Source organism: Xenopus laevis, chromosome 8L (assembly GCF_017654675.1).
Source record: "Xenopus laevis strain J_2021 chromosome 8L, Xenopus_laevis_v10.1, whole genome shotgun sequence".
In the NCBI taxonomy this organism is placed as follows: Eukaryota; Metazoa; Chordata; class Amphibia; order Anura; family Pipidae; genus Xenopus; species Xenopus laevis.
Window position 1 is genome coordinate 132337760 of NC_054385.1, and position 18279 is coordinate 132356038.

General features: G+C 44.8%; 1 protein-coding gene across 2 annotated transcripts; it reads right to left on the bottom strand.

The window, feature by feature from the left end:
* Positions 1–313: 313 nt before the first annotated feature.
* On the bottom strand, positions 314–18021 carry adar-a (dsRNA adenosine deaminase). Of its 2 annotated transcripts, none has more exons than XM_041573760.1 (15): positions 17562–18021; positions 14924–16200; positions 13958–14138; positions 13327–13457; positions 12129–12264; positions 11716–11930; positions 11396–11549; positions 6435–6606; positions 6257–6350; positions 4852–4971; positions 4618–4751; positions 2744–2926; positions 2212–2324; positions 1063–1187; positions 314–934 (listed from the first exon to the last, which is right to left on the bottom strand). In XM_041573760.1, the coding sequence occupies exons 1-15, from the start codon at positions 17604–17606 to the stop codon at positions 697–699; spliced, it is 3318 nt and encodes a 1105-aa protein (XP_041429694.1). In that variant the 5' UTR covers positions 17607–18021; the 3' UTR covers positions 314–696. The 2 variants fall into 2 exon arrangements, with proteins under 2 accessions (XP_041429694.1, XP_041429693.1); XM_041573759.1 differs by having other exon boundaries at positions 13327–13460; positions 17562–17990.
* Between the last annotated feature and the right edge of the window lie 258 nt (positions 18022–18279).

The following is an 18279-nucleotide window of genomic DNA, read 5'->3' on the forward strand; positions in this document are numbered from 1 at the left end:
AGCTTATATTCCATTTTCATTTTCTCGATAGTTCCCCTTTAAATACGGTGCAATAATTGATCTCATTCAGTAGGGGTCGGCAGCCATGGTCTTGATCGAATTCATGGTGCTCGGACTGAAATCAAGTAACGCTTGTATTCGCCAATCCATAGTTTCTCGTGCGTTCGTCTGCAAACAAAGAGCAAAAGAAAACGTTTGGATTCCTCCTTTTTGGGAGTTTTGGGACTCCACGTTGTGTGCGCTAGGCAGATCACTGGCCGTGGTGCAACTATAGCGACTAATACAAAATGTACAACTATGAGGCGCGCTGGAGTCAGTTCTTCACTATACATTATTTAATCATGAAAATATACTTCAATGACTCTACATTCCATGGAGAGATCTCATCGGACGAGAAAGACGGTGAAAACGAAGAAACGGGAATAGTACATTGTTTTCAATTCCGGCTTTAAAAAAACAAAAAAAAAAACAAAGAAAGCATTAAAAATAAAAACCCCAAAAAGTCACGGATTTGCTGGTTTGTTTGACTTGTCTGGCACTCCACTTGCGTACAGGCGGTTAAAATAATAAAGGAGCCGGGGGGGGGGGCGGGTTGCTAATTTCGGATAGAACCATTTACAAAGACACTCAGTGCAGATCTGGTAACATTCCTTTACAGAATTAAAAAAACAAAACAGAAGCGACGGCGAGGAAATGTTAAATGGAGAGGGAAAAGCATTTCTCCTCTTGCGGTTTGCTGATCCAGTTGCCATAGCCCATCTGCTCCAGAGCCCTAAAGAACTGTCCCCTGGCAGTTTGGTAAGTGCCGACTGTGGCCTTGACGTCGCTGTAGCTGCTGAGCGCTAAGAGGTCGTGGCGCCCGCGCAGGAGGCAGAGTTCTTGGAACAGGGTGAACATGTGCAGTTTGGACACACGCGAGATCTCAAGTTTGGCTCTGAAAGGCAATAGGAGGGTTGGAGTAAAAACGCAACATTCCATTGGCCACAATGTTGTAAATACAGCAGGGGGGCGGCATCTCCCATTCAAGTGCAGTTTATCAATAAATGCGACAATGCAACTTACCCCTCCACTTTTCCCTTGGTTCCATCCAGCACTTCCGCTTCCTCGTCTGCCAGACACCAGTTCACGCTGGACTCTTTAGTCTTTCCCGTCTGTCGTGTGGAATCGTAGACACTGACCCGTCCCACCTATGGACAGTTTAGGGTTTTATTATTATTATTATTATGGTAATTCTGTTACTAAATGGGTTTCACAGAACACTGTGGCAACAGTGGAGTTTGTTAGAAATATTATCTTGATATAATCACTGAATATCCGTTACAAAACACCATGCTACCTTCCCTGTTATACACAAGGTTATATCTCCAGGCCAGGGGATAGATGGGAAAGTTCCTCTGAAGCGCTAGTACTGCTTGTGGCCAGCAGAGGGAACTCCTGCTCACTCACTAATAGTGATGTGTGGGTTGGGATTTCCCTGATCCTAACCCGCCTTTCCCTTAGCCCGCATCCGCACTTCCGGGTTGCTTTTATAGACCAGTGCCGGCCCGTCGATGATGTCACAAAAGGGGCGGGGCAAGCAGGTGCATCGTCTATAAAAGACAAACCCATAGTCGTCATTTAACGGTGGTGGGCAGGGAGAGCCGGAGAAGAGCTCAACCTGTACCCACGAAGAAGTGTGGGGTCGGCCCGAACCGGCCCACACATCACTAACCTCTTCCTGAGTGAATAGAGGGCTCGGGTTCTGCAGGGAATTTGGTTGGAACTACTACAGGAGTGCTCATACTTTACTAATGTCAGGTGATATTGTCCAATTATGTTCTACATCCATAAAATAATTTTTAGCATTCTGTTCCATGGAAAATAGGACTTAAATATTATATTGATTTATGAGAAAATGTATGTTGCTATATTTAATAAACAACAATTTCTTGTGTAACATTAACATATGAATGAAAAACATGAAATAGGAGGTTAATTGAGACAAGTTGTTAGTAGACAGAGTCTTGAGATCTACTGATCACCAGCTAAAGGGCTACTGGCAGATTCAGATCTACCTTTTTTACTACAAGCAACTACTGGCTCATTCTGATTGTAGCAGCTCTGAGGATCAGTGTTAATTAGCACTAGATCTGGAGATATAACTAAAGAGGTGCATAGTAAATACAAAGGCACAGCATCAGGTACAAGAACCAAAGGTGGAAGTCCTGTTACCTCTGGGTGGTTAACGAGATAAAGGTCCGGCAGTTGGTTCTGGAAGGCGTCTCCGTCTCGTGACATACGGCAGCAGATGGCCCGCGTCAGGTGACCTTTGCTGAACAGATAACCTGGGAAGCACCAAAACAATGAGCTTTAACAAACAAACCCATGAAATTTACACCAGAACACACGGGGATTACTTTCCGGAGTACCTAGGACTCCAAATATATTTCATTACTCCACAGCTTGTAGTAGGGACCTCTTTTTGTTTACAAGCAACTTCTAAACAGCAGCTCAGACACACACACACACACACACACACACACACACACACACACACACACACACACACACACACACACACACCCACACCCACACACTGTGAGAAGCTCAGCACAGCTCAATGTACATCATTTAATCAATGTGACCGTCAATAAAAGTATTCAGAAAGGCCAGTGTTAATGGACAGATAAAAACACACTGTTAGAGATGATCTAGTGATTTCAGGGTGAGATACATTCAGACACACCAAAAGCTGTGCTCTTACCGAGTGTTAGAGAGCTGAGGTACACGGGCTCCATAAAGTGTGTAAGGAGACCTCCTTGAAGGCCCAGTACATTCCAGCGCAGGATCTTATCGCTGCAAGACATGGTACGAAGTCTCTCCCCGTGCTGAATCCCATCCCAGGTGGGAACAATATCGCTGGACTCAACAGGAATAGTTCCCTCACCTGTATGGGTAAAGCACAGTCAGTACTACAGACAGCATGCAAAATAGTAACAGAGAAAACATCTTCCTACCTACTGCTAAATGCATCAAATATAAACAGATCTAGGAAAGGCCTTTTTTTAGTTTTACTGTCTCAGTTAGATCCTTTACCAGGGATCTATAAAGTGGTATCACTGTCTCTCTCTGTCCCCTGGGGATCGGGTCTGTAGAACTGAACCCAGAGCTCTAGGTGAGACCTTACCAGGGATCTATAAAGTGGTATCACTGTCTCTCTGTCCCCTGGGGATCGGGTCTGTAGAACTGAACCCAGAGCTCTAGGTGAGACCTTACCAGGGATCTATAAAGTGGTATCACTGTCTCTCTCTGTCCCCTGGGGATCGGGTCTGTAGAACTGAACCCAGAGCTCTAGGCGAGACCTTACCAGGGATCTATAAAGTGGTATCACTGTCTCTCTCTGTCCCCTGGGGATCGGGTCTGTAGAACTGAACCCAGAGCTCTAGGTGAGACCTTACCAGGGATCTATAAAGTGGTATCACTGTCTCTCTGTCCCCTGGGGATCGGGTCTGTAGAACTGAACCCAGAGCTCTAGGTGAGACCTTACCAGGGATCTATAAAGTGGTATCACTGTCTCTGTCCCCTGGGGATCGGGTCTGTAGAACTGAACCCAGAGCTCTAGGTGAGACCTTACCAGGGATCTATAAAGTGGTATCAGTGTCTCTCTGTCCCCTGGGGATCGGGTCTGTAGAACTGAACCCAGAGCTCTAGGTGAGACCTTACCAGGGATCTATAAAGTGGTATCACGGTCTCTCTCTGTCCCCTGGGGATCGGGTCTGTAGAACTGAACCCAGAGCTCTAGGTGAGACCTTACCAGGGATCTATAAAGTGGTATCACTGTCTCTCTCTGTCCCCTGGGGATCGGGTCTGTAGAACTGAACCCAGAGCTCCAGGTGAGACCTTACCAGGGATCTATAAAGTGGTATCACTGTCTCTCTCTATCTCCTGGGGATCGGGTCTGTAGAACTGAACCCAGAGCTCTAGGTGAGACCTTACCAGGGATCTATAAAGTGGTATCACTGTCTCTCTCTGTCCCCTGGGGATCGGGTCTGTAGAACTGAACCCAGAGCTCTAGGTGAGACCTTACCAGGGATCTATAAAGTGGTATCACTGTCTCTCTCTGTCCCCTGGGGATCGGGTCTGTAGAACTGAACCCAGAGCTCTAGGTGAGACCTTACCAGGGATCTATAAAGTGGTATCACTGTCTCTCTCTGTCCCCTGGGGATCGGGTCTGTAGAACTGAACCCAGAGCTGTAGGTGAGACCTTACCAGGGATCTATAAAGTGGTATTACTGTCTCTCTGTCCCCTGGGGATCGGGTCTGTAGTACTGAACCCAGAGCTCTAGGTGAGACCTTACCAGGGATCTATAAAGTGGTATCACTGTCTCTGTCTGTCCCCTGGGGATCGGGTCTGTAGAACTGAACCCAGAGCTCTAGGTGAGACCTTACCAGGGATCTATAAAGTGATATCACTATCGCTCGCTGTCCCCATAGGGATCGGGTAGAACTGAACCCAGAGCACCTAAGACCTTAGTTAAGGAGGTACCAATAGTTACTTAGCTGTGGCCAGTGACCAAGAACACAATTTAACTTGCACTACAAAAAGGAGATACACATAGAGAACTATGAGCAACGCACCATTTTCCACTTTAGTTCGCAGCTTGCCCTGCTTCACATTCTCAAAAATGGGACAGTGCTTGGTGTCCCCCTCTGCAGAAGGCTGGTCACTGCAGGATTTGTCAAACAGCGCCCCATCACCACAAGGAGCAGTGCTGCAAGACAAAAGCTGCCTCGTTAAACATAGCAATAACATATACAAAATGTAACATTGCAGAAACAGAAAAGCTGTCAGAGAATACATCCCGACTTTACCTTATATATAAGTGGAAGGTCACACCTGGGCGAACCCTTAACAAATCCCCGTCTGCTTCTTCAAATATACTGTCACCTGGCACGTCTGGGTTGTACTTCATCAGCTGGCTGTACAGAAACCTAGAGACAAGCAGCATGAGAACACAAGAGGTATTAACACATGGCGTGCAAAGAATATGGGGTAGGAACTGCAATTTCTACGTATGCACACAAGAGGAAACTTCGTGTTTACCTGGAAACTTAAAGGGATCCTGTCATCAGAAAACATGTTTTTTTCAAGACGCATCAGTTAATAGTGCTACTCCAGCAGAATTCTGCACTGAAATCCATTTCTCAAAAGAGCAAACAGATTTTTTTATATTCAATTTTGAAATCTGACATGGGGCTAGACATTTTGTCAATTTCCCAGCTGCCCCTGGTCATGTGACTTGTGCCTGCACTTTAGGAGAGAAATGCTTTCTGGCAGGCTGCTGTTTTTCCTTCTCAATGTAACTGAATGTGTCTCAGTGGGACCTGGATTTTACTATTGAGTGCTGTTCTTAGATCTACCAGGCAGCTGTTATCTTGTGTTAGGGAGCTGCTATCTGGTTACCTTCCCATTGTGATATCTCTCCAACTTGCAGTACAGCAGTAAAGAGTGATTGAAGTTTACCAGAGCACAAGTCACATGACTGGAGGCAGCTGGGAAACTGACAAAATGTCTAGCCCCATGTCAGATTTCAAAACTGAATATAAAAAAATCTGTTTGCTCTTTTGAGAAATGGATTTCAGTGCAGAATTCTGCTGGAGTAGCACTATTAACTGATTCATTTTGAAAAATGTTTTCCCGTGACAGTATCCCTTTAATAAAATATTCATGAACTCCAAGGGAATTTAAATTCCATGGCTCACAGTTTCCCAAATGCTGTATATGCATAAAAGGGTCTCCTGTTGGTGCCATTACCAGCCAAGTGAACATGCCTAATCATAAATGCGCACAGCTACTAACTGCAAGGAGAGGGCAGCACAAACTACACAGGGGGAATTTAAAGGGCTTGATTTTTTTATTATCATTGTGCTGCTGTGATACATCAACCCATCATCTTTTCAGGGAAGTTCAGTGTTAAACCTACCACCTGCAGCTCATATTCTCCTTACAGCAAAACTTACCCCCAAACACAAGCAGATTTCATATTAAAAGCATCTATTAAATTTTCATTTCCGCGATAGTTCCCCTTTAAAGCAAAGCTTCACCCCCCCCCCTAAACATAAGCATTTTATTTTCAAAATAAAAATGTAGATTTCCTTAGGACAAATGGGGCTGCTTAAATGTCCTATTTACTAGTGAATTGAAAAGACAGGAGATACCGTTTTGGGGTGTTCTCATTTGGAATCGGGGAGGTGCCGATAGAAAAGGAGTGATTACCTTATAAATCCCCGGCGGGAGACAATCTCTGCGTGACAATCATTAACGGTCTCTCCCCTCAGACTCAGTTCTTCTCCCTTCACACAGCGATTCCCTATTGAGACAAACACCAAGAGACTGCTGCAGGGGTCTGGAAAGAGAAGTGTTACTGAAGCAGGAGAAAAGGGGTGATACCTACCAGTCCCAATGCTGACCACGGTGCCCAAGTCATCGCTGCTCTTCTTCATGATGATGGCAGCTAAGATCTTTCTGCCCAGCAGACTATTCTGGATCCGGGCTGTAAGGCTGTTGAACTTCTGGTGACTTAGCATGGCAATCTGGTCGTGGAAAGTACTTCCGCTCACCGGGAGCTGCAGGACGGATAAAAGAAAGGGATACTTAGGCACAATTGTTAAGGTTGGTGGAGGGGTGGTGGTTAAAGTAAAAACAGCAGAAGCTTTTCATACACTGGGTGAAAACCTTGGTATTAGAAGTCTAAAGGTGGCCATACAATGTATACGCTATCTGTCGGCAGCTTATTAGCCAATGTGTGGGGCCCTCCGACGGCTTTCCCGATCGATACCTGGCCACAGTTTGCCAGATGTTGATCAGGAAGGGGTAAAAATCCCGTTGGATTATGGAGCGTATCTTTCATTGATGCAGTCATTATGATCAGATTGTTGGGCCCTAGGGCCCACGATCGGATCAGCCGTTATCTCCCACCTTGAATGTGGGCATATCGGGGAGAGATCTCTATGCGGATATTGAGACAAAATAAAAGTGGAGATAAAAATGTCGGATTTCGCACCAAATTCACAAATCTCTACCTCCACTTTTGTCATTTAAACGGACAGTTTTCAGATTTCGTCATTAACGACATTTTTCTTGAATTTGTCTCTAGCGCTTACTAAACCAGTCACCCATTAAGTTGGAATTTCTGGGGAGGGGGTTGATTTTACCTAGGAAAATTATAAATCGTTTTTTTCAGGATAACCTGGGCTTTGTAAAGCTGCCTAAATGTTTGTGTAATTCCACTTCTGTAACAAGATATAAGGGTCTAAATACAAAAAATGCTATTTTGTATAATATAGGGATTTGTATCCGAAATGCTACAGGGCAACACTTTTGAAATAAAAAACAAAAAAGTGGTATAAACGGGATTTTTTGATACTCACCGTTAAACAGGTCCGGACTGAGAATTAAAATAGGCCCTGGCATTTCAGGTACACAGAGGCCCAATGAGCCCACAAAGAGGCCCAAACGGCCCCACCAGCCCACTAAATAGTGACTTTCTATGGGACGTTATAGCAGCCCCTCTGGCATTTGCCAGAACCCACAGACTGCCGTTAAATCAGTTTCTCTGTAGTCGATAGGGGGACACAGGGACTCTAGGGGTTAAGCTCCACCCTCTAGGAGGCAGGACACAGAACTAATTTTGGAGGGGGCGTGTCCGGGACTCCATTTTAACCCAACACTGCCATAATCCCTCAGTTTGTACCAAAGAGACTGCTGAAGACAGGGATTTTTAAAACATAAACTTGCAGAACTAGCAATTCAGGAGAACCTTTCCTATGGACCAACGTGGTCAACTTTCACTCAGGGTCGGGAAGCCTTGTGTTCCCCTATCGACTACACAGAAACGGATTTAACGGTGAGTATCAAAAAATCCCGTTTTCTCTGTCATCTCAGAGGGACACAGGGACTCTAGGGGACTTAAAGCAGTCCCGTAACAGCAGGGCGGGAGCGAAATATATTTCTAACACGTTACTGCACCGCGGAGTGCAGCACCTTGCGGCCAAAGTCGGCCTCAGCAGAGGAAAACATGTCTAGGCTGTAGAATTATGTGAAAGTATGTAGAGGACCACGTACCTGCTCTGCAGATCTGATCCAAGGAGGCCGAGTTGCGCCATGCCCAAGATGGTCCCATGGACCTTGTGGAGTGTGCTCGAACCTTCTCCGGTGGCGGCATTCCTTTGGATAGATATGCTTGACGGATGGTCTCTCTAATTCACCTTGCAATGGAAGTCTTGGACGCTGTCATGCCTCTTCGCGGCCCAGTTGGGACCACAAATAGAGTTTAAGATCGTTGAAATGGTATAGTGGGTTATAGGTACCAGCATAGCGTCCTAACCACATCCAGCTTGTGCAACCAACGTTCTTTCTCGTTTTTGGGATCTGGACAAAGGGATGGTACCACGATCTCCTGGTTAATGTGGAATGATGATACGACCTTAGGGAGAAAGGATGGCACCGTGCGTAGTACTGCCTTGTCCTTGTGGAAGACCAGAAGTGAGGGGGTCACATGATAGGGCACTAAGCTCCGATACTCTTCTGGCCGATGAGATCGCTACTAGGAATACCACCTTCCATGTAAGCCACTTCTGCGAGACTACCCACAGAGGCTCAAAGGGGAGTACAGTAGACAGTCTAGGACGATATTAAGGTCCCACGCAGGAACTGGAGTCGAAAAGGTGGAACGATGCGTGCTACTCATTGTAGGAAGGTACGGATAGAGTTGTCCATAGCCAGGCAAGATGGAAATAAAACTGAAGGGTTGAAACGTATCCTTTCTTCAAAAAGGACTTCAGTTAGGACTGAAGTTGAGTTCCTTAAAAGTACAACATCCTTGGTATGTTGCATTCTAGGAACGATAGGCCCGCATCATTGCACCAGTTCCAGTAGCTCCGCCAGACTCGGTGATAAGCTCTGGAAGATGTGGGTTTACGTGATTTAAGCATTGTGGTGATGACATCTTCGGCTATGCCTTGTTGCCTCCAAATGGCTGCTTCAACAACCATTCCGTCAGAGCAAAGAGTCCCAGGTTGTGTTGAACTATGGGACCTTGCTGCCTTCTGGGCGTTAGGCGAATTGGCCGGGCCATTGCCATTTCTTGAAGATACGAGCACCAAATCCTCCTGGGCCAATATCACAATTACTGTAATCCGTGACTGTCTGATTTTCTTCAATACCCGATGTAGCATGGGAAGTGGAGGGAAGACATATGCAAGGTTGAATTCCCAAATTTGGGTCATGGCATCTACTCCCATTGCCATCGGATCCCGATAGCGAGCAAAGAAGTTGTTCACCTTGCGGTTGGTTCTGGATGCCAACAGATCAATTTGCTGTTGGCCCCAGATTTCTACCAACTCCGCAAATGTTTCCGGGTGAAGTTCCCATTCTCCTGGGTCTAATTGATTCCGGCTTAGGAAATCCGTTTTTGTGTTGGATACTCCTGGTATGTGGATGGCAGATAATCTCACTGAACTGAGCTCCGCCCAGCGTAGGATCTGCTGTACTTCCGCTAGGGCTGCCCTGCTGCAGGTTCCTCCTTGTCTGTTTATGTGGTGGAGTTGTCTCTTTGTACTCAAACCGACATTGCTTGAAGATGGCGAGACGAACGATGAGTGCTAGTGAGAAGCTAGAGACTACATACGTGTATGTAGTCCTACATTAAAAAAAACTCACAGCAGTTCCGGCTTTTTGAGTGCTCCCCTCATCCTTATCTGATTGATGCCTACCAAGAAAAGTTATTCTGAGAGGATTGATGCACCCTTACAAATACCAAAGGCAGAGCGTTAGAGTGAACTCCTGAATCTGAGTGAGTGCTAGTCTTACCACCCGAAGTTCTAGGATGTTTATGGACAATTTGGACTCCTTGAGGGACCATGGATCTTGTACCGATAGATTGTTCCACGTAGCGCCCCAACCCAGCAAACTTGCGTCTGTTGTTATTACAGTCCAGTCCGGCATTGCCCAGGATTGGCCCGCGGCCAAGTTTGTTTGACTTTGCCCAGGGTCGATCTAGCAGATGAGTACGTTGCTCTGAGAAAACCTTCACGTCGCCCGTCACTTGGGTCCTTGAAGGCTGCCGCGTCTGTGACCGATAGGGCTGTGGTTAAGGCAGTCTGGATACTAATGCATCGACAGTATGAGGCATCGACCATTTGTCCACTAAGTCTTTAGAGAAGGGATAGGACTTTGAAAACTTTCGAGTGTCTTTAGGGCTAGATGGCCTTTTACACTTCCCGCTGGACCTTTGTCCTAACTTGGCGAGGGCTTGGCCTAAATTGTCCACAATGGACTGTAGACTCTGTAGTTAGGCTAGTGACTGAGATAGCTGGACTGCCCAGTCCTCCTAGTAAGCAGGACACTTAAAAACTGAGGGATTATGGCAGTGTGAGGATAAGACGGAGTCCTGGACACGCCCCCTCACAAATTAGCTGTAAGTGTCCTGCCTCCTAGAGGGTGGAGCTTAACCACTAGAGTCCTGAGACAACAGAGAAAAAGGTGATACCTTTATTGTGATAACCTGTATACCACTTTTCTTTTTTCCAAAAGGGTTGCACTGTAACATTTTTAATGGCTAACACGGTACAGCAGCTTTACCGATCAGAAATGTTTTATTATCTTAGCTCAAGGGTCAAATTGCTGCTGAAAGTAAAGAATTGCCTGGGAGGCTTTACTTTTACTTTAGATAATATATTCACTCAAATTGCTAACATTGCCTCATTGATTAAACAAACGAGTAAAATTACACACGTGTGAGTTAAAAACTTTACGTATAAAATTGTATAAAATAAACTTTGTTTCATCGGTGTTTTACTTGTTTGTTAATGCAGATGTAACACCATAGGGTTAAACAGACACTTGTGCCCTGACTAGAACCTGCTAATCTCTATTAATATGATAATAATTCCCCAATGGGAAACCTACAGGAGTTGTGAAATGACTGGGGGAACCAAAGCAGAGCACGTTATCTAATAATTGATCTGACACATGGGGAAGAGTTATACTGAGCTTTCCTCCATTTTTAAAACGCGGGATAAAATGTCATTTCTGTGCCATTTTTATGTCGTTTGAAAGACAAATTCATAAGTGTCTGTAAACGGTCTCTTTCAGTAAAATTTGAAAAGTGGCCGTATTTAGGCAGATTTCTGTTTGTGAAAATGGTTAAAGTATTTTACACCTGTTTATTCAAAAATGGACTCTCTCCACTTGTGAATTGCATGGCCACCTTAAAACTGCTAATCTCTCATATTAACAAAGTATCGCTGTGTACTTTGATCAATTTAGTTGAATTCTTTCCCCCACTAAGATCTTTACTTGGCAAATGTCTGTAACCTGTGTTGCCCCCACCATGTATTCTCCAGTGTTACCTACCTCAGCCATGATATCCCCTTCCCGAGCTGCCTTTTCTGCTTCACCGATTAGAACCCTCAGCGCTGCATCGGCAGCTTCAGCCTTGGCTTGTTTCTTGTTAGATGCGCTAACGGCCGGGAACCAGCGACCGCCAACCTTTGCTTGAAACACAAACCTGTGAGGCCAAGAGGAGAAATTATCTTCTCATCCAAAACGGAAGGGATCACAAGAATTTCAGGCAACAGGGAAAACTTGGCTACAAGATCGACTGCTCCCTGGATCAATAAATGTTTTCACTAACATTAACATCTTAGTTTTCAGTTTGTAAAGCGTTCACGTACTTTGGGTCATGGGGTGGTCCAGTTTGGTTGACCATCTTGAACTCCGCTGCAAATCCCTTGGCACGAGCGTACTCCAGAAGGCCGCTGACCGGGTTGGCGTTTAGATACTTAATTAAGTCGCCAACACTGGACGTCTGAGCCATTTTCAGATCTTCTGCAGAGAGTTCTGGAATTGTAGGAAACTCAGTTGCGCTGGGATTGCAACATGGGTCGAACTAAAAGGCAAACAGGAGAAAAGTTAGCTTTTTTCGAAGCACACTCTCCCTCAACTAATTCTACATTTAAAGGGCAAACAATGATCTTCACAATCTGGACAAGAGTTAACGTGGAACATTTAAATTGTAAAGTGTAACAACGAATGCACCAGCTGGATACATAAAGCAAATTTTCTCTAGTTTGTGAGCCTTCTTTACCATCTCAGGCTGCAGCGCGCCGTCTCCCAGGAGTTCCCGCACTGCAGCTTCAGCGGCTAGCTGTTTGGCCATCTTCTTGCTGTTTGCCACTACAGGAGGGAAGGTCTGGTTTCCAATCTTTACAGTATAGGTGAACCTACAAACAGGAATAAAAAAGGATTTAACTTCCAGTATGACTTTTCACTAGTTCTAGACTGTGTTCTTGCTAAAGTACAATATGTTGCCTATAGTTACATGGATTAAAAATGCTTAAAAGGGTTGTTCACCTTTAAATGAACTGTAAGGGGCTGATTCACTAAGGGTCGAATATCGAGTGATAATTAACCCTCGATATTCGACTGGGAATTGAAATCCTTCGACTTCGAATATCAAAGTCGAAGGATTATTCCTTCAATCAAACGATAAAATCCTTCGATTCGAAGGATTTAAATCCAACGATCGAAGGAATATCCTTCGATAAAAAAAAGTTAGGCAAGCCTATGGGGACCTTCCCCATAGGCTAACATTGACTTCGGTAGCTTTTAGATGGCGAACTAGGGGGTCGAAGTTTTTTTTAAAGAGACTGTACTTCGACTATCGAATGGTCGAACGATTTTTACTTCGAATGCTTCGATTTGAAGTCGTAGTCGAAGGTCGAAGTAGCCCAAAAAAAAAACTTTGAAGTTTTTTTACTTCGAATCCTTCACTCGAAGTTAGTAAATCGGCCCCTAAGTGTGAAGTAGAGTCATATTCTGAGACAATTTGCCATTTGTTTTAATTTTTTTATTATTTGTGGTTTTTGAGTCATTTAGTTTTTATTCAACAGCTCTCCCGTTTGCAATTTTAGCCATCTGGTTTCTAGGGTCCAAATTCCCCTAGCAACTGTGCATTGATTTGAATAAGAGACTGGAAAATGAATAGGAATATAGAAAGAGGAGTAAAACAATAACAATACATTTGTAGCCTTACAGATTATTCTTTTTAGATGGGGTCAGTGACATTTGAAAGAGTTAAAAGAAGGCAAATAATAAAAGTATAAAGAATAAAAAATGAAGGCCAATTGAAAAGTTGCTTAGAAATAGCTATTCTGTAACATACTAAAAGTTAATTTAAAGGTGAACGACCCCTTCACAAGGAATTAGAAGTTTCCTTGTACCCCAATTTGCTGCACAAGAGCCCCCAAGATTTCGGTCAGCCTGCAGTTGCTCCTCAGACTTACTTGGGGTCATGGGGAGGTCCTTCTTGTTGAACGAGCTGGAATTCACACATACTGCCAGACTTCTGCCCGTGTTCCATGAGAACGCTGATGGGATTTTTGTTGCAGGGGAAAGATGGCTGCGCTGGTAACTTCTGCTGCAAAAGCAAACGGATAAACATGTTTCAAAGAGATGCACTGTGGGAAAAATGTGAAGTTTACTGCAGGTAGAGGTATGGGATCTGTTATCCAGAAAGTTCCAAATTACGGAAAGGCTATCTCCCATTTTGTCCAAATTTCTAAAAAATTATTTGATATTTCTTTGTAATAATAAAACAGTAGCTTGTACTTCATCCCAACTAAGATATAATTGATTCTTATTGGAAGCAAAACCAGCCTATTGGGTTTATTTAATATTTACATGATTTTTTATTAGACTTAAGGAATGAAGATCATAATTAGGGAAAGATACGTTATCCGGTAAAGCTCAGGTCCTGAGCATTCTGCATAAGAGATCCCTTCCATGTACAAACACACACAGCCAGGGTAAATGGTGTAAATAACAGGAAACTAATCTGATCTACTGACTGCGCTAGTCCCTTAATAAACAGGACCTGGTCTGGAGGCACCCAGCACCCCCATTTGAAGCACCCACCTCTTCATTAACTTCTGGAACTTGCATGTATTCAATCATAACCTCTTCTTCTGTCCCACCCTGCTCTTCTCGGAGGAGTATACGAAGAGCAAGCGATGCTGCATCTTTTTTGGCCGTCTTTTTGCTGCTGGCTTCAGCCACTGGGAAATGGCGGCCATCGATCACGGCCTGTATTTTGAAGCTGTGGGGACAGAAAAGCCATTGGAATTTGGCAGAAAACAGCAGAAGACAAGCTTAAAGGGATTCTGTCATGATCTTTATGGTGCCGTTTTTATTTTTAAATTACACGGTTTACACTGCAAATAATTCACTGTACAATATAAAATGTCATTCCTGAACCAGCAAGTGTATTTAGTTGTAATATTGGTGTGTAGGTGCATCTCAGCTCATTTTGCCTGGTCATGTGATTTCAGAAAGAGCCAGCACTTTAGGATGGAACTGCTTTCTGGCAGGCTGTTGTTTCTCCTACTCAATCTAACTGAATGTGTCTCAGTGGGACCTGGATTTTACTATTGAGTGTTGTTCTTAGATCTACCAGGCAGCTGTTATCTTGTGTTAGGGAGCTGCTTTGTTCTGTTAGGCTGCTGGGGGGGAAAGGGAGGGGGGATGATATCACTCCAACTTGCAGTACAGCAGTAAAGAGAGACTGAAGTTTATCAGAGCACAAGTAACATGACATTGGGCAGCTGAGAAACCGACAATATGTCTAGCCCCACGTCAGATTTCAAAATTAAATATAAAAAATCTGTTTGCTCTTTTGAGAAATTTCAGTGCAGAATTCTGCTGGAGCAGCACTATTAACTGATGCGTTTTGAAAAAAAAAAAAAAAAACATGTTTTCCCATGACAATATCCCTTTAAAGGTCACTGTCTCAGGATGGAAAGAGGCCGGGTGTGTTAGATTAAAGGAACACAACACCAAAAAACTGTTTTTAGGCAATTTTATCATAATCAAAGTTGGCCTTACCGGGGGTCGTGAGAAGGTCCACTCTGGTTGAGGAGAACAAAGTCACACTGCTGGGAGCAGTAGTGAGTAAATTCCAGGAGGCCACTAACAGGGTTCTTCTCTTGGCACGCCAGTAGCTTATCCAAACGGCTTAATTCCTTGACGGGTTCATAAGCCTGTGGGTATTCCTTCCCGAGTTCCTCCTGGGTTACTGCCAGAGCATCGGCTGTGTTCATAGTGTTCATAGCTTCGGGGATATCATCAGAAGCCCACTTGCCATTTTCAAAGTCATCAAACTCATCACCCCCCTTTGCACGCTTCCTTGGAGGTTCATCAGATGCCTCCAGATTTTGGTCAGCAAGAAAACCCCCACCAGGGACTTGCCCCTCGACGAGCTCCACATTGCTGGCTTCCAGCACAGGGACGGCTTGTTGCCCGTTTTCAAGTTCCTTCTCAGTGGGAGGCTCCGGCACCTCCGTTTCTGTAACTTCTTCCAATTTCATCTCCATCTCGTGGATTTCGGCCGCCCTTTTTTTAATCAGCATCCTCTCGCGCTTCTTGGCCGTGAGAGTCCATTTCACGGGGTTCGTACTCGCCTTGCACGCTTCGCCTTGCTTTTCCAGAGTGTTTAAGATCTGAGTGAGTTCGGGCATTTTAGAGATCCCGACATTCTTGCGGATGATGAAGGGCGTGGAGGGTGGAGAATTGTAAAGGAACTCACAGACTTTCGCACTGTTTGTTGCCATGTCCTCGGGGGAGCTGGTAACTGAAGTGTCTTCAGAATCAGTGGTGGCCCACGCTTCTACTGGAGAGGAGTTCCCCGGATAGCTGCTGCCACTGCTTGGGGTCGCTGGAGGATGGGAGGTGATAGATGAGATTTTCCACAGTGGAGGTGTCCCAGAATTCTTGCAGAGCAAACCCTTTGTCTGAAATTTGTATAAGAAATAGTTAATGTGCTTTTTTTTCACCTTAAACTGCCAAGCTAATGCTTTTGCTGTAAAGGTCTGGGTGTCCCCTTGCCCCCTGAAGAAGGTCAATACGATATTTTCTAAGGGGTCGCGAGAGACTGACAGTGATCCGAAAGCTTGGGAGAGACTGCAGATATGTCCAGGAGGTCCCCGGTTGCCGAAGTGTGGCTGGGCTTGCACTTGAGGTTGTGGCCGTGTATATTTGGGTGGGTCGCAGTCCTTTGGGGGGGTGCGGTATGAGTGCCAAGCAGCAGTGGGGAGAGAAGAGGCCGAGGTGTTTCCCAAGAGGAAGTTTCTCTGCTGGTCAAGGAAGCTTTGTGGCTGGTATTCCTGTTGGGGGAAAGGATAAGTGAAAGACGCAGGATTAGGAGCCTGGGGGAAGCAGCTATAAGTTTGGTACATTGGCCTAGAACCTTGCACTTTTTTAGGTCCTTTGTTCATTACTTGACCAAATGCAATTCAATTGGGAGCAGCGGCTGATGGGCAGGGGGCTCCACTTACAGAACAGCTGAAAGACCCTGTTAAAAGGAGAATAAATAATGAAAAGACGGCCCGTAGATTCCCTAGAGCACCTACAGCACAAAGGCACCCTTCACTGGAGGCTAACAATCTGTAAGATCCAGGGGGCAGGGACCTCCATACTCCGGGTTCTTAAAGGGGAATCATTGCGAAAATGAAAATGTAATATAAGCTTCCTTATACTGAAGTAAGAAACTTTCCAAATATAATCAATTTCAAATGTTTCTGAAATAATCAAGTTTATGTTCACTATTCCTCTCTCAGCATCTGTTTCTCTTCATTCTGTCTTCATGCAGCAGTTGGGTGTCAGATATTCACTGACAGTTAGATCCAATATATCTTATAGGGGGGCTCCTTTCCTAGCGGATGTATTAGAGCTCACTCAAATAACTGATTCCAGTACAAACTAAATGTAACAAAATAACTGCCTTTTGCACAAATTCTGCATGTAGAGAGACATGATGTCTGGTGAGTTTAATAGAGTGACCTCTAATACGTCTTCTAGGCAAAAGGAGCCCCCCTATAAGATATATTGGATCTAACGGTCAGTGAATATCTGACACCCAACTGCTGCATGAAGACAGAATGAAGAGAAACAGATGCTGAGAGAGGAATAGTAAAGACAAACTTGATTATTTCAGAAACAGCACAGAATATTTAATTGATTGTATTTAGAAAGTTTCTTATTTCAGTATGCTGAAGCGAACATTACATTTTCATTATCGCGATAGTTCCCCTTTAAACTGTGCAATGCTTGTCCCCCCGTCAGTACTACTACAGTAAAACTTACAGTACTGTGTACACAAGCAGCAAAAAAAACATGATCCAATTAAATTTAATGTTCGAAGAAACAGGGAACTTGTTATAAAATCAACAAACAAGGGTTGCAGAATGGAGCAGGAGGGCCTTGCCGACTACAGCTTACAATCCAAAACTCTCTGTAAAGCACCGTGTAACAATTCAACTCTACATAAACAAAAGCAAAGACTCTCAGGAAGACAAAATCATTTCAGGAGACTTGCAGCAACACCTGAATGATTTCCCAGGCTGACAGACATACCTACACTACTGTCCCTTTAAATCCACCCTCTCTGTGCCAAGCAACGTGTGCCTAACAAATACAGATATTGGCCGAGCTGATAGTGGCACCACAACAAAAGGAAAGGCCTTACCTGTGGCTTAGAGAATGGATAGAGGGAGTCTGCATGGGACAGCATGAGAGGTACCTTTAAGGGTGAGCAGAGAAAGTTAAAGGACAAGTAAAACAGAAATAGATAGCAGGAGGAGCGCCCGGGCCCGCCAGCACTTAGCCAAGGCGTGTGAGAGTAACTGGGAGGCAAATTCCAGCCGTTTCCTGGTTAAATGCCACTTTATGTTTCAGTTTCCTTTCTCCCAAATCTCTCCCTCCTCTCCTGCCTCAGCATCAAATATCAGGCCTGGGGGCGGAGCAAGGGGCAGGGCTTCCCATTCACACACACAGACACTGGGAAACAACACCAGGAACTCTTCTGCCACATTAATCTTCAGCACAACTTCCCCTTGGGAAACATCCCAGAATGCACAGCTGCTCCATCAACTAACTGAGCAGCCAATCAGTGTCCTGGCCCTGAGGTCACACTGCAAAGACTGTTACACAGGCAACCCCCGCCCAATAAATTAACTATTCATTAGCCAAATGTGCTACAGATCATCATGCCAAGTCCACATTATGCCCAGCACTCATAAAGCAATACTGAGCCACACAGGGTTAATGCTGCCACAGCAGAAAATACTGGAATATTGAACAAGGTCACAGTGACCCCAAATCAACTCCCCCATCCCCTCAAGCACATTCCCCAAATCAATCAGCAATTCCAGCAGCACAATGATCTCTGCACTCCCAAACTATAA